Consider the following 16243-nt stretch of genomic DNA (forward strand, 5'->3'; position numbering starts at 1 on the left):
TGGTCTGATCATCTCCATTTATCTTGGAAAACATCTGCACTGAAATAATACTAACACTAAATTACTTCTAATAATGAGCATATACTTCACAGTTCTTACATCAGCTCCATTGGGGCCTTGAGGGCCTCTTGGGCCAGGAGGACCAGGTGGACCCTACAAAAGACAAATAATAACGTTTACAAGGATCGCACATGAATGCATTTTCAACCTTTTTTTTCTTTTTTAAGAAAACAGAAACAGAAGACTTCTGCCTGTGAAATCACAGCCAAGGAAGCATTTCAGGGCTATCAGCACTCTCAGTGGAGATGCTATCAGGCAGCAAATGGTTGTTTATTCAGTGATAGGAAATTAACACTTCAGAAAAAAAAAATGACTACAAAAACAGCCAAGAAAGTCTTTTGCGGGTAATGATTTAAAAATACAGAGATGATACTTTATGAAAGAAAGTACTAGAGCATAAAAGGAACATAAAGTTGGAGAAAAATAGTACTTTGCTAGTTTTAGGATTCAAGAATTTAGTAAAAGCACTTCACTTTTTGTGTCTATGAATTCTTATGTCTGATATTCTGTAAGTGGAAATAGCTACTCAGTTTCATTCCAGGAATGAAATTTATACTTTCTTTATGTGTATTAAAATTATCTCAGAGTACATTTTATAAAACATTGTTGGCCTAAACACTCTACTTTGATATTACAATTAAGATAACCCATTGTGGGGGATGGAGAGATGGCTCAGCAGTTAAAAGCACTGACTGCTCTTGCAGAGGACCCAGGTTCGATTCCCAGCATCCACATAGTGGCTGCGAACCATCCTTAACTCCAGTTCCAGGGTAATCCAAAACGCTCTTCTGACCTCCATGGCATTGCAGGACATGGGTGCACTCATTTACATGCAGGCAATACACTCATACACATAAAATAAAAATAAATAAAATGTTTAGAAATAAAGATAAACCATTGTGAAAAATAAATAAAAAAGATAAAATAAAATATATAAAATGGTCTATAGTGAACACCAGGACGTTAGCACCTTTGGATGTCAGTTGATTCTAATGCCATGATTAAAAATTTATCTGCTATGAACTACCACCACACACATACTCAAGGAAAATGTATCAGTGCCACATGAGACTGCAGTTAGAGGTACAAAGTGGCTTGCTGTGTTTCTCCTGCTGCTTTGGAGTAATATTGAGCTACTAACATCTGCAAGGTTTGCTCTCCATCCTTTGCAAGTAGGTTTGTTCAAGACAAAAGGGTTTAAAAGGGTGTAATGAATCTGAGTGTTGACCTTAAACAGAATAAAATGCAATTTATAATAAACAATTAAAATACATATTTGAAAGAAATAAAAACTAGATGAAATGCTGAAGGACAAATAATAAAAAATGTATTCAACATGCATAAATCCTATGCAAGGTCAAACCTGGAAAAAAAAATCTCAGTATAGGCATGAGGAAGGGGGTAAGAAGCTCCAACGCCATGAAAGGAAGCTGTGGCAACAGATGGCTGCTGGGAGGGGACAGTCTCTTTCAAGCATGGGACCCTTTGTAGGTTAACCAGGCTCCAGTAGATGGACCACACCGAAGGACATTTGAGGACACTAATCAGACTCTATAGGCCTTATATATGTAATAGAGCACACTAATTTGGGAGGGGGGGCAATAACACATAGGTAAGGAGACCTAAATGCCATCAAATGATATTGTATGAAAATCACAAAAAAAGAAAAAAGAAAAAAAAATCCCCAAAATGTGGTCATCAAATATTTTCTAATTTGAGAAAACATTTACCTGAAATACTAAGTAGTAAATAAATAGAGGTATTTGAAATTATATATTGAAATCACAGAGTAAAAAGCCCCAATTAAAAATGTAAAAGGGGTGATACAAAGGCCTAATTAATAGTATGTTCTTCACTAAATTTAGAAGTTGTGTCAAAGTTTAAGAAAAATTTTATTCACTCCCACATTCACTAATTATGGAAATCCCATATGAGTGTTATATATTCTTTACTTTCTACATATCAAAATGCAAAGTAAAGTCTCACAGTGTGTCAATTTACTACACAAACCTACTAACAGAGTGATTAAAAAATCTGACTCATCATGCCACTTTTGTATATGACATTTTTCTGAAGTGAGAAAAAGGTAAAAATATTTGAAATATTATCAATGTTTAATTTCATAGATGTAGCACGAAATGGAGAAGGCTTAAGAGGAAAAGTAGCACAAGTTTAGGATGATTTTGTCTGTATAAACAAATGACAATGGATATGAGCAGACTGCAAACCAACAGTGTCACAGAACCACTGGAAAATACTTACCATGGGGCCAACATCTCCGTTTTCACCCTTTTCACCTGGTGGGCCTGGCAGACCCTAAGGAAATATAATAAAAAAGGAAAAGTCACCCACGTGTTTAAAATGACGTGAGTAAAGAGTCTGCTGCACACCAGTGAGGACCTGAGTTTGTATCTCCAGAACCTACGTAAAGCTAGACACAGTGGCAACGTCTATAATCCCAGTGCTCCTTCAGAGAGATGGAAGGTAGAGACAGGAGTCTCTGTAGCTTGTGGGCCTCGCTGCTCTGGAATATGCAGCAAACAAAAGTCTCTATCTCAAAGGAGGTGAGGCAGGGCCAACACCTTAAGTAGTCCTCCGATCTTCACTCAGAAACCACACACTCCCTCTCACAGATGAACACTCTCACACACAAAGACAAAAAAGGAAAGAGATGCATCTTAGGTCAGGAAATTGTTATTGAATATGTCAATGCTGTTGTAATGAAATGCTTCTTCTAAGTATATGGTTAATAAACAAATAATTGTTAAAAAAAAGGAAATGCATTTGGTTAATTTATAATATAAAATCAATAAAATAAATAATAATTTAAATAAGCACATGGAAATTAATACTCAGAAACAAATGCATGTTATAATACTTACATGCTACCAGTTCCTACATGTTACAAAGTATATAACTATATTTACAAATGAAATTCATGCTTCACTTAATATTAATGCATTTTATTTTCCCCACAATAAATATATACATATAACGATATAATTTGAACTTGGAGCAATGAATAGCTAACTACTTGATCTATCTCTTTTGTAAATGGACAACACACTAGCCTGGCACAGAGCTTTCATATTATCACAAACTATTTTAGAATACCCTGACAAGGTGAAGTTTTCACAATCAAATAAGTTTGGAAGGAGCGACTTGCCTGCATGTGCACCTGTGCACCTGTTCACGCAATGTTCACAGAGACAAAAAGGGAGTCAGATCCCCTGGAGCTGGAGCTATAAATGGTTGTTAGCTGTCATGTGGTTGCTGGGAACCAAAACCAGGTCCTCTCCAAGAGAAGCCAGTGCTCTTAACTGCTGAACCATCTCTCTAGTCCCCAATTTCCTCTTTTTTTTTGGTAATATTAATACTTTTATCATACACAAATTGTATATTTAAGAAACATAATTTTATTTCTTCTTATTAGAGTTAAATCACAAGCAATATGCTTTGAACCAGTATGGTTTTCTTATCAGTTTGTTCGTTTGTTTGTTTGTTTGATTGTTTAAGACAGGGTCTTTCTGTAGCCTCAGCTGACCTGGAACTCACTATGTAGATCAGGCTCATCTTGATCTCATGGATTCTCCTGCATCTGTCTTGAAAGTGCTTGGATTAAAGGCAGACCACCACAACCAGCTAGATGTTGACTTTTAATCCCTTGTAAATCATAGTGGATAAAACAAAAACCCATCTTAGTAAAATATTTGCTGAATGAAAGATGAATGAATTAATCCTACGAATGTAAACAAGGAATGTTCTAACCAATAAAATTCATCTTTTAACAGTTTCAATGATATATACAAACTCTCAGTTATTCTAAACATTTGGTCTTTGAAAAAATTGCTCAATATACTTGATTACATAATATGGAACTATTAACATGACATTAACATTCTAGTCAAAAGCTGTACAAAATAAATTAAAACAAATGAGCATACATGCTATAAGTTTAAGTGTAGAATATGTACATAAAATAAGTGTGGCAGTTATTGGTCAGAAATAATAAAAGTGGTAATTAGTTTTAATATTGTGGAATTATGGGACTTTCCAGGTTTTTTTCAATTTTAATAATACTATCATCTTTATTCACCACAAAGTATATATGGCTCATGCCTTTAATCCCAACACTCAGGAGGCAGAGGCAGGTGGATCTCTGTGAGTTCAAGGCCATCCTGGTCTACATAGTGAGTTCCAGGATAGCTGGGGCTACAGGGAGACCCTGTCTCAAAAAGAACAAAAGAAAAAAAGAACTTCGTATGATATATAACAAAAGCAAAACCACAACAATGCTGAAGCTTAAATAATAATAAAACTATTGACATTGATGCTTCAATGTAAGAATTGCAAATCATTTGTCCAATGCACAGCGGCAAGTCCATAGTCCACATTAACACAATGTGTGTAAGTGGAAGAGGACTACAATGGGGTTCATAGGGCAACATTGCTCCCTCTCTCTCTCCCTCTCTCTCTCTCTCTCTCTGTGTCAAATATGTCAAATGGATACCATCTTCTGAAATCGTCTAGAATTTTAAATAGGCAAAGGAAGAACTGATCATATTGCATGAAAAAGCATTTTACTCTACCTAATATTTAACAGGAGATCATTAAAGGTATAGATGCAAGGGTCTTAACTTCAGAGGTGAATCACAGGCACTTCAACTCTTAAAGAAGCAAGAAAGAATAACTCAGAAAAGTAAATGCTTCACTCTAAGACCATTTTCTTTAGTATGCATTGAAACGTAAACAAAACAAGACTTCAAAAACACTACGCAGGGGGCTGGAGAGATGGCTCAATGGTTAAGAGCACTGGCTGTTCTTACAGAGGACTAGGGTTTGATTTCCAGCACCCACAAGGCTGATGACAACCATCTGTAACTCCAGTTCCAGGAGAATCAGACTCCCTCTTCTGACCTCTGCAGGCATTGCACAACACGGGTGTACTTACATACTTAGAGGCAAATAAAAATATTAAAATATTTTAAATTAAAAAAAAACACTATGCAAACTTATAATATCATTTTTAAAGTTTATATCCAGGAACCAATATCCTTTTAGTATAGAATGCATGCCAACCTGAATGATATGCCAATGTTGTGGCAAAAATTTCTTCTATACACATTGCAAGCATGGTTTGACACTGTCATAATTTCATTAATGCATATAGTCATTCCTATCTATTCAAAAGTCTCTCAAAAGAAGAAATATTTTATGCTATATTTGGCCATAATTGGAGCTGATTAAGGTGGTATGTTCTTATTAAATTTAACAGAGATTAAATGAATGAAATCCTCTTTTTAGAACAAACTAATCACAATGCTGCTCCAGTTGTAACCAGTTTTTACATACCATAACTTTCTCTAAGGGAGTACAGGAGGAAAGGATCTGTTTTTATATCTTTTAATTTAAAATCAGTTGTCTTTTACAAGATGCATAAGAAATAAATTCAGGATAAGAATTTTCATTTGCCATATTTCTATAATTTTATGTACACATATTTATTATGCATAATATATATGCATATAGCAAATCACAAGTGGTTTGTATTAAATTTTAGATATTTATTATTTATTTCTAAGATTACTAGTATCTATTCTTTTATGAAGCCTCAAATAATGCAGATGTAATTGTGAACACATTGATTATATTAGCATCTCTTTGATTTTATTTACTAACATTCGCTATGGAAAAAGCACAATATGTATTTCAATTCCTAAAATGAATCTATTTCTTAATATTCTCATCAAAGAACCTATCATTGCAGAAATCATGAAAAATTTTATTGACTGGTCTCTAAATATAGCCTATTAGGAAAGGTCGTTAACCATGAGAACTACGGTCCAAAGTTCAGCTCCACAGCACACAGAAGAATCAGTTAAATGGAAAAAAGGGAATTAAATGGTGACATACTTATTATTGGCCACTCAATTTTAATTTACACTTATTTCAAAATATGTTTCCCACAGATGTTGATAAATAAGACTCGTGACTACTTATTTATAGTTACCTAACAACTTTAAAGGTGTTAAACAAAATAAACATGAAAGTAATAATTTTGTACTTTATAAATATAAAACCAACTTGGACATTATAATAAGAAAAATTAGATTATTGCATTCACTAATAAATATCAGTTCAATATTTTAACAATAATGTTTACATGGTAATTATCATTGTGCATACAATGTAACATGCAAGATCATATATATGAGAGGTTTAATATTAAAACACAATATTTAAAAATAAATATAAGAAATTACATGTATATGTACACATACATATATATATTCCACATGCATAAACTTTTAACAATTGTCCAAAATTTTAGGTCGAGTGATTTGCATTGCCTACCATTTGTAATCAGTAAAGCAAAAAAGTAATATCCATATGATGCATAAATGTCATTTAAAACCAAACTTTATCTTCTCTCAACAAAGTAGGTAGGTACAAACAAGCAAGTGGAAACAGAAAACCAGATGCTTTCTACGTTTGTAGGACTCGGTAACCATCAGGTGGAAAGGGAGAGAAAACCCAGAAAAGTGACTTGAATAGAATATTTTGCATGTGGAAATGCAAGTTACATTGGAATAAAAATTGTATCTCTTATGGTGTTTTAAAATTCAGTGTACTTCCTACTTCATAAAATATGTATTCATAATTTCAAGTGATTTACTCGATTACTTATTTTGTGTATTACTATTTAACACTTGCTGCTGGCAGTTTGCTGATGCAAATGCAAATTTTAAATTTTATTAGTGATCTGAAGTACTAGTTCCTCCAGAGAGCTCTTTCAAAGAGCTTCTTTTAACTCCAAGATATATAAGATTTTAGTTCCCTTTTTAGGAGGTGTAATACCTAAGGTGTCTGAAACAAATTAGGCAGCTACATGGTCAGAAATTCTTAATGAAATTAATATTTCATTAATTCTCAATGGAAAAGAAGTTCATATATATATATACATACATAATTAAGTGGACCCAAATATAGCATTAAGATTAATACTATACACTTATCATTTGTTTCACCTCCTAGGAAAGCTGGAATGAGAAGTTATTGAAAATTAGGAGTAAACACTGCAGAGGCTTCTCACCTGAAGACCTATAGGACCAGGGGGTCCTGGGAAACCACGAGCACCCTCATCACCTTTTTGTCCAAACATCCCTTGTTGTCCTCTGGGGCCTGGCTCACCATCCCCTCCCTAGGGAACAGCAAAGTAATGATCACACATCGGGTAAAACATTATGATACTTTATTATAAAAACCCAATCAATGCTAATCTGTTCAAAGCAGATCTAAAAATAGTAACAAGCAAAAAGTCAACTAAATTCCCATCATCTTCTCCAAATACTATTGCTTGTTTTGCAAGCATTCTTTGTGAAGTATAGATTATTTTCATTTGATTATTATTTCAAATGAAGTAAAAATGATCAAGTGCACTAAACAGTGTTTGAATTTACTGTATATTAAATAATGTTCTGCTGATTCTTTTTTTAAATGGAAAACACAGCATTTTCTGTTTTCGGTATAAGGATCAGCCTGGCCAATTATATTAGATCACTGAAATGTGACTCTATGTTTCTCATGCAAACAAATTTATTATCATATAAAACTGACTGAATGTGTGACTGACACATTCATTAGTTTAATATGGGAGCTAACAAAGTGGAATGAATACTCACAGCAATTCCAGGGGCGCCAACAGGTCCTTGAAGACCTGGCGGACCAGGAGGGCCCTGCAGTAACATACAAATCAGAAATCTTAAAATCAAAGTTGGAAAAGCACCAGGTAAATAAAGGGAAAAAAATATTTGGCTAACCAAGACCTAAGAAACATCTCTTCGTTCCTTTGGAAAACAAGAAATTTTATTCAGATGTCTTGGTAGCTTGTACAGAAACTCATTTATTTTATTCTCTGAAGACTCATATTTTCATAAATATAATCAACTTAAAATAGATATTTATTGAAGACACTCTCATTGGCAATGTTGTAGATATTTAAGAACAGGCTGTATGTTGACTTAAATAAATTTCAAGACTCACGATCGAAAAATTTCAAAAATCTATATTTCTCAGGTGAGAGAGATATATCAGAAAGAGCTCGTGAAAAAAATTAAAAATTGTGTTTATATATGATCATATAAATTAGCAACATGATTCTGAGGATGTTGTACAGATAGCATGTGTTGATATATTATAGTCAAGAAAACCTGTTTGTCCACACATATAAACTTGGTGTTACAAATTGAGGTGCATATTACTATTTATTTCAAAAAATAGGTTTCAACGAACTTTAGAAGTCATATATGCATAGAAAAATGCTCTTTTCTTGACTTGATAACTGTTCAAGCTGAGGAACTATTGTCAACTGAATATCGTTGGATGAGGGAGAGCAGATCTTCTTTAAGGGAGTGACCGCAGATAGGCTGACTAGACTCCCATGGGTGAATTTGCACCAAGGAACATCTGGGTACAAATGTTTGACCAGATAGATTTAACATATATAACAGAATGCATGAATTAAAGTGAGGGTGGGGGACTATGGGAGGGCACAGATGGGAAAGGGGTGTCTAAATTTGATTATGATTTGTTATCTGGGGGCTGGAGAGATGGCTCTGCAGTTAAGAGCACTGGCTGCTCTTGTAGCAGACCTGGGTTCTCCTAGTTCCTATAATCCACAGAGCAGCTAACAACCTCAACTCCAGTCCCAGGGTATCTGACATTCTCTTCTGACCTCCATGGGCATTGCACATCATGGGCACACTTGCATACATGCAGCAATATGTGCATGCACATAAAATAAATATAATAAAATATTTTTAAAGATTTATTATATGAAATGCACAAAAGCTCAATAAAATATTTTTTAAAGAGGAATTGGTTACTAAAGAAATAAAATATGTCATTTAATTAATTGTTCTTTATCATAGCTATATTTTGGGGGTGAAGAATATTTAAAAGATTTGAAAATATCTATCGACCATGAAGGTACTTGAGAAGCTTTAAGGTGTCTGGCCATTCAAACTTGTTCTTAACTCAGTTCCAAGGCAAGTGGTATCTTCAACAATATGATCTTATCATTTAGTTCTGGTGGGAAATCAAGGTGGGTGTCAAGAGCCTTACTGTTTAGGGGTCCTTTGGGGCCTCCCTAAGTAATAACTTATATGGAGGTATCTCACCCCTGGCATTAGGCTGGAAGCTACGTTCTTGTTGACTAGCTTTCATGATGCTGGAAGGTGCTATGCAGGCTTCTGTGGGAGAAGAGGCATCAGAAGTCTAACCAAACTGTGAACATTATGAATTACTAAAGAAACCAACAGGCACGATATGTCCAGTGGTGACATAGCAGCATGACTGTTATGGGAGTACCCAGTCATTCCCTTATATTTCAGACCTACTTCGCAAGAGGGAATTCAAGCCTGGTACTGTAAACCCAATCAAAGACACATGGCTGAGAAAGTCACAGGCCATGGGATGGGTAATATACTGTTGTTTAGTTAATTTGACACAGAAGCAACTCTTGGCTGTTCAAGGTACTGAGAAAAAAAGGGCTGTTTGATTGCACAGTCCTTAATAAGACATATAAACTGCTCCATCTAAGGTTCAAGGAATATAAGGGAAGGGGAGAAAGAATGTAAGAACCAGGATATAGAGAGAAAAGGAGGCATGCATAGAATCATTGTGATTATGAACACAGCAGCTGTACTTGCCTACTCTGGGCCTGTAAAACATTGGCTTTTTCAACAGCCAGTTAGGGATATGGAGATGATCACGGGAGCCTACACCTCCCCGCTGAATTGTTGGTTACTGATGGATCCTGGGGTATGAGGAGTCCATATCCTAAGATGTGTATCCACTGGGGAGCCCACCAGGTTCTATATGCGTGGTCCCAAGGATGACCCTGATCAAACTCAGTGGATCACAAAGTAAATAAATAAAAGATATGAATAGGACAGTGTCTTTCAGGGAGCAAAGGATGTTGACAGGGGTGTGAAGGCAATAAGAATGGGTGGGGCTCAACGTAATCAGGATATATTCATACATACATGAAGTTATCAAAATCAAATTTACTTAATAAAAATATGCTCTCATAAGAAGCAGGATAGTGCTGATCTTTTATGCCAAACAGATATCTGTGTTAATGATGCAAAATGAGTGTGAATAAAACTGTCAGCAGATGAGCAACTCTCATGTCAATATCTACAAGTTTTAATGGAAATAGCATTTTTCGTTATTTCTACTCAGTCAATTCAAAAATAACTGCTAATGCATTTGATGAAGTATTGAATATTTTGATCTTATAAATAGTGACTTTCCATATATGTCTTTTGGTATTCATATGACAAAACAAAAAATATACATAAGGTGCTTCTGTTTCATCCTAAAATACAATGTTTTTCTCAAAAAAAAAAACTGTAGTCTGAGTTTTAACTTAACTAATAAGTCCCTCATGGAATACTATTTTTACTTGTATGGGAGACTGAGGGTAAAATTTTGATAACTTGGTATATATGTTATAGAAGGTGATGGTACCCTACAACTTAAAAGAAACAAGGGACAGTGTATAATTATTGATTAGATTTTAATCAAGAAAAGTTAGTTTTTTATTCAACTGTACCTATCACTGAAGGCTTCACAGCTTCCCAATGTGGGCAAGCTTCCTAAGGATGTTTAGACTGCATAAAGCACTATGTCAATAATTTTATGGCCTTACTTTACTACTGAATAAATAAATTCCAAATGATCTATACAAGATATTATAAAATTAAGTGCATGAAAAAGCATCAAAATCCAAAGGAGAGTTCAGAAATACAATGTAACTACACAAAGGCCATATACTTTATGGCCATTTATCAAATTCTGACATAGAATTAAAGACAGATCAAAGTGATCTGTCAAAATTTCCCAAAAGTTACTCTTTTCCAATTACATATGCATGTATCTTTATAATCCTGGATCTCAGTGAAAATATATCATTACGAAATGAAATAAAAGTTTGTTTTGATAATACAGCTTCTATTCAGCTAATTTCAACAAATATGAAACAGTTCTAACTTCTGTGATGTGAATGTGTTCCCTTAATTTATTGAGTTTCTTTGTGTGTATGAGTCTGTACTCCCTTAATTTACTGAATTTATGGATTTGTGTTAAGTATCATCTATCTATCATCCATCTATCTATCTATCTCTCTATCTGTCCATCTATCTATCTATCAATCATCTATCATCTATCTATCATCTATGTATTGGTCTGTCTATAATCTATATCATCTATCTATCATCTATTGGTCTGTCTATAATCTATATCTATCTATCTATCTATCTGTCTATCTATCTATCATCTATCTATCCATCTACCTATCTATCTATCTTCTATCTATTTAGATTTTTCCCTTAATTTACTGATTTAGTTTCTCCTATCTCTGTCTCTCTGTCCCTGTCTCTGTCTCTCTGTCTGTGTGCGTGTGTGTGTGTGTGTGTGTGTGTGTGTGTGTGGTGTGGTGTGCCATGCTGTGTGTGGTGTGGTATATTCATATGCTCAGGTGGAGGCCAGAGAAAGGTGCTTATGATGTTTATATGGTCTGCTCTAGCATTCTTTCACTCACTTTCTTGGGAAGAGGTTTCTCACCAAACCTGGAGCTAACCTGGCTTACAATCACTCCAGGCTTTTATGTGTGTTCTGGAGATCGGAGCTCATGCTTATGCAGGAACTATTCACTGAGCAATCTCCCCACATCCTTTTATTTTTATTTAAGGTAAAAAGTTATTTGTGCTGGCTATTCTTACTTTAGATGAATTAATACATGGATATTAAAAATAGTTCCATTTTAATTCACAATTTAACAAGCACATAGACAAAATCTGCTGTGGGCTTCCAAAAAAGGGTTAGGACATACCAGGATCATGGAAGAAAAATGTTTGGGACCTAGGAGCTAAATGACAGCTACCTGGAGATTTTAAATTGTAGCTTGTTAGAAAGAATAAAACCTTTTCTGAACATGGGTTATGCCAAATGTATAATGTATGCTAATTAAAGAAAACATGTTTACTTATTATTAAGAAATTTAAATCAAATATGGTATGTAATTAGCTAAATAGAATTGCAAATCCATGTCCAACAACTATTGAAAAAAATCTGTTAATTTATGGAATTGGGTTTCAGCACAATTTCCTTGCCCTAATTTAGCAAAACATATCCAAAGACTCAGCATTGTCAATCACTTGCCAATATTTCACTCTAATTTTAAAAATAAAGAACATTTCATGGTTTAAATATTGTGATTTTTGGCAAGTTTTTTTAAGGATGCAAAAGTTGATCTTATTTTACCCAAATCCCAAGCTTCCCATGTTTGTTTTTGTATTAATCTTTCAATGAAACATGTCAGACTAAAGATAATTCTCCAACTTGTCCACCTTGCTGTGGGGTATATATATAATTTTAAAAAGAATAAATCTACTTTTGTAACAAACCAGAAAGCAAACAACTATGTTCATTTTCATTAAGATGAAGATAAATTAGTTGTTCTGCTTAAATAAGCAACAAGTGAAGTATTTAATTGTTGCAAAGAACTGGAGGAGGAGACAAACTCTGAGAACAATGCTAACATTTAGCAAAACTCAGAGTAACCGAGGCTAGAGAGCCAGATCTGTGTTTTAGAGCACTGGCTGCTCTTGCAGAGGACCCAGGTTCAGTTCCCAGCACCTACAACAGCTAAAAACCATCTTGAACTCCAGCTTCAGGGGATCTGATGCTTTCTTCTAGCTTCTGTAGGCATTGTACAATATGAATTTACTTACATTCATGCAGGCAAAACACATATATAAAAAGAAAAACAAATATTTAAAAAAATTTTTATTATTTTTATTTTATATGTATGACTGTATTGCCTGCATATAGGTAAGTGCACCATGTCATGCAATGTCCGTGGAAGACAGAAGAGGCTGTCGGATCTCCTGGAACTGGAGTTATGGACAGTTGTTAGCTGCCATGTGGGTGCTGAGATTCGAACCTGGGTCTTCTGCAAGAACAGTGTTCTTAACTGCTGAGCCATCTCTCCAGTCCCAAAACAATGAAATATATTAAAAGTCAAATAACAATTTCTTTTAAAAGTTTGAGCCTACTTTTACATGTTTTTTTTTCATAATTTTCTTATACTGTTTTCTAGAATTAAGATGGTATGTTATTGCATGTATTTTATGGCTACTTCTTAAGGTTTTGAGTTTTGAATTGATTTAAAACTTTTTTTGTACCGTGCTGACATATGAACAATAACTGAAGTGATCAAAGTCACAATGTTATTGTGACGTCATATAGTCATAGCAACAATGTTATATTGAAATCATTAAATCAGGCTCACAATAAAGAAGAAAAAAAGACTATGTGTATCCTTTCAAAATAATAATGCGATTATTGTTACCTAATTTCAATATAATATTCTTACTATGGTCATATTATCTGAAAGCTCTTATATTTGAAGTCTGGATTTTTCCTGTAGTTCAAAACGATCAATTCATAGGATGTTGGTAATTGTTCATCATGGGACTTAATCAACTCTAATAAAGCCTCTTAAAACTTACGTATTAAAATATATAATGATTTCCATTCTAAAAGTATGAAAATGAGAAGTAGTTCATAGCACACAAGTAGAACAGAAAATATTATGCATCCTATATATTTCTAAAATTGTATAAAAAAGAGGAGGAAATGAAGTCAAACTGTATAAGACCAGATGCTCTTCAGAATATAAAATAGGAATGAGATACTGATGGTAAGTACGTGGGATTTCATCACCAAAGGTACTTCATATATGGAAGAAAAACATAAACACATAATTTAATGTGAAGTATTAAGATAAAAGTCCAAGAAGCAAGGCAAGTGTGCCATTTCTGTGAAAAAGAGAAACTATTTTAATAGTTTTATGATTTGTCAAGAAAAGCTTTTCAAAATAAATGTATAACACATGGGACTATATGTATCAATCTGCATCCAGGCATAGCACACCAGTAGTGGTGTCTCTGTTGCCCAAGCACACTTTAATGTGAAGTATTAAGATAAAAGTCCAAGAAGCAAGGCAAGTGTGCCATTTCTGTGAAAAAGAGAAACTATTTTAATAGTTTTATGATTTGTCAAGAAAAGCTTTTCAAAATAAATGTATAACACATGGGACTATATGTATCAATCTGCATCCAGGCATAGCACACCAGTAGTGGTGTCTCTGTTGCCCAAGCACACTTTGGAAAAGAAGGCGATTGAATTACACTTTCACCTGCTATAGTGGAGATATTTTTTTAAATCTTACAAACATACTTAATGACATAAAGTAAAAGATGCATCATGATAGAGTATGATAGAATCGTGTAAACACAAATTGTGGTAATGTAATCCCAATACTAAGGAGTTGGAGAGTTAACTGTTGCTATGGAAAATATTCATGTCTATGGTATTAAGAGAATGATGCTCCACAGCAAGTCACCGGGAACTCACGTTTTCTCCTTTGTCTCCTTTGCTGCCTTTTTGGCCTGGTTCACCAATTTCACCCTGTATTTGAAAGATTTAAGTTAAAGTTTATTTCCAGTACATCAAACCTGTAATCTCACTGTCTCTTTATCCTCAAATTTTAATATTTTGTTTAAAATAATTACAGGCTAGAATGTGACATCACTGTTTCAATAAGGAGACCTGGGAGCTCTCTGCTTTTACCTTTCTAGAATTGACCAATATCTACAAGGACATTATCAGCATAGCTTTGAGGGGTACTGTGGCTGGAAATATAACTTAAAAACTGATTTTCTCTAGGATATCACCACTGTAAATTGATCTATAAACTGATCTATAGACATAAGCACATATTAAACAAAATAGTTATTCCTTTGTCTAGTTTTCTAATACGATTATGAGAATACTAATTGGAAACTAAATTAAACTATTAAAGCTAAATCAAAATGTTAGTAAAAGGTACGCATCAACTCATTGAGTTATAAGAGTACACAACTCACCCTTAAATCTTATGGCACATTTTAAAAACTGAACATGTATAAAGAATTATTTCCACTTTATACTACTTTCAGAAACATTTTTAAATTAATTTTTTTCTGATGAACACAGTTCTTTTATTCCATGTTCTGTTTATATTTTATATGCTGTTTTATGGAAGGCATGTTAATCACCAATTTCTAAAATAATATTTCTGAGCAAAAACAAGCTATAGAAACCTGAAAAATGCTAACCTGCTACTCAGGATTTGACCTTCAGTTAAATATAGAATCCTGATTAAGGATTTAAGTGTTTCTCTAGGATACACTAACATAACCAACGAGTCACCCACCTTGTCTCCGTCTTCTCCAGGGGAGCCAGCAGGACCCGCAGGCCCTGGCAGACCCACGGGGCCTTGCACGCCATCTCGTCCTGCAGGGCCTTGGGGACCTTTTTCTCCCTGCATGAAAATACAATATATCATTAATTTGCTATAAGGAACCTATAAAAGGTCCATTTTCTATCTGGAGAGATGGCTCAGCGATTAAGAGCACTGACTGCTCTTGCAGAGGACCGGGTTCGATTCCCAGAACTGGCATGGAGGCTATGAACCGTCCTTAACTCCAGTTCCAGGGGAATCCGAAGCCCTCTTCTGACCTTCGTGACACAGCACGAAATGGGTAAACTCACTTACATGCAGGCAATACACTCATACACATAAAATAAAAATAATAAAATATTTTTAAAAATATTGTACTCTGGAAAAGTTCTCAGGGCAATATGCAAAATGCCTTTGCTACAAAGCAAAAGTTACACTCACAAGTGTCATGGTCTCATTCTAACTTTCTAGCTGTTTCCAAAAAGGAATTAAAAAAAAAAAATAGCATGACAGGCATGATTTGAATGTGTTTTCTGCAAGAGCATGTTGGAAAGGAGCCCTTTAACACAATGATGTTAGAAGCCGGAGCTTAATGAAAGGTGATCAGGTCATGAAGGCCCAGTGGAGGAATTAATAGCATTATTAGTGTTCATTCCTACAGAAGTGAGCAGTTATCGAGGGGCATTGCACCCTCTCTCCCTCAGGTTCTCATTGCTGAGGGATGGTATAGGACAAGGGATTCATGAGATGAAGCCCCTTGATCTTGGATCTCTCAGCTTCCAAACGCATGTATTCATATCTTCTGTTCACCATATATAACCAAGTGTGCTA

The 16243-nt window shown here is 34.6% G+C and overlaps 1 protein-coding gene across 1 annotated transcript in view; it reads right to left on the bottom strand.

The window, feature by feature from the left end:
- The window catches only part of Col11a1 (collagen type XI alpha 1 chain), a 227622-nt gene that overhangs the window by 39039 nt on the left and 172340 nt on the right, over positions 1-16243 (bottom strand). Inside the window, exons 43-48 of the mRNA XM_008855066.3 lie at positions 15386-15493; positions 14545-14598; positions 7743-7796; positions 7154-7261; positions 2323-2376; positions 100-153 (exon numbers count right to left, since the gene is read on the bottom strand). Coding sequence (XP_008853288.1) covers positions 100-153; positions 2323-2376; positions 7154-7261; positions 7743-7796; positions 14545-14598; positions 15386-15493 — 432 coding nt within the window. The remainder of the gene's footprint in view (positions 1-99; positions 154-2322; positions 2377-7153; positions 7262-7742; positions 7797-14544; positions 14599-15385; positions 15494-16243) is intronic.

This window comes from Nannospalax galili, unplaced genomic scaffold (genome assembly GCF_000622305.1).
Source record: "Nannospalax galili isolate Female #2095 unplaced genomic scaffold, S.galili_v1.0 scaffold767, whole genome shotgun sequence".
NCBI lineage: Eukaryota > Metazoa > Chordata > Mammalia > Rodentia > Spalacidae > Nannospalax > Nannospalax galili.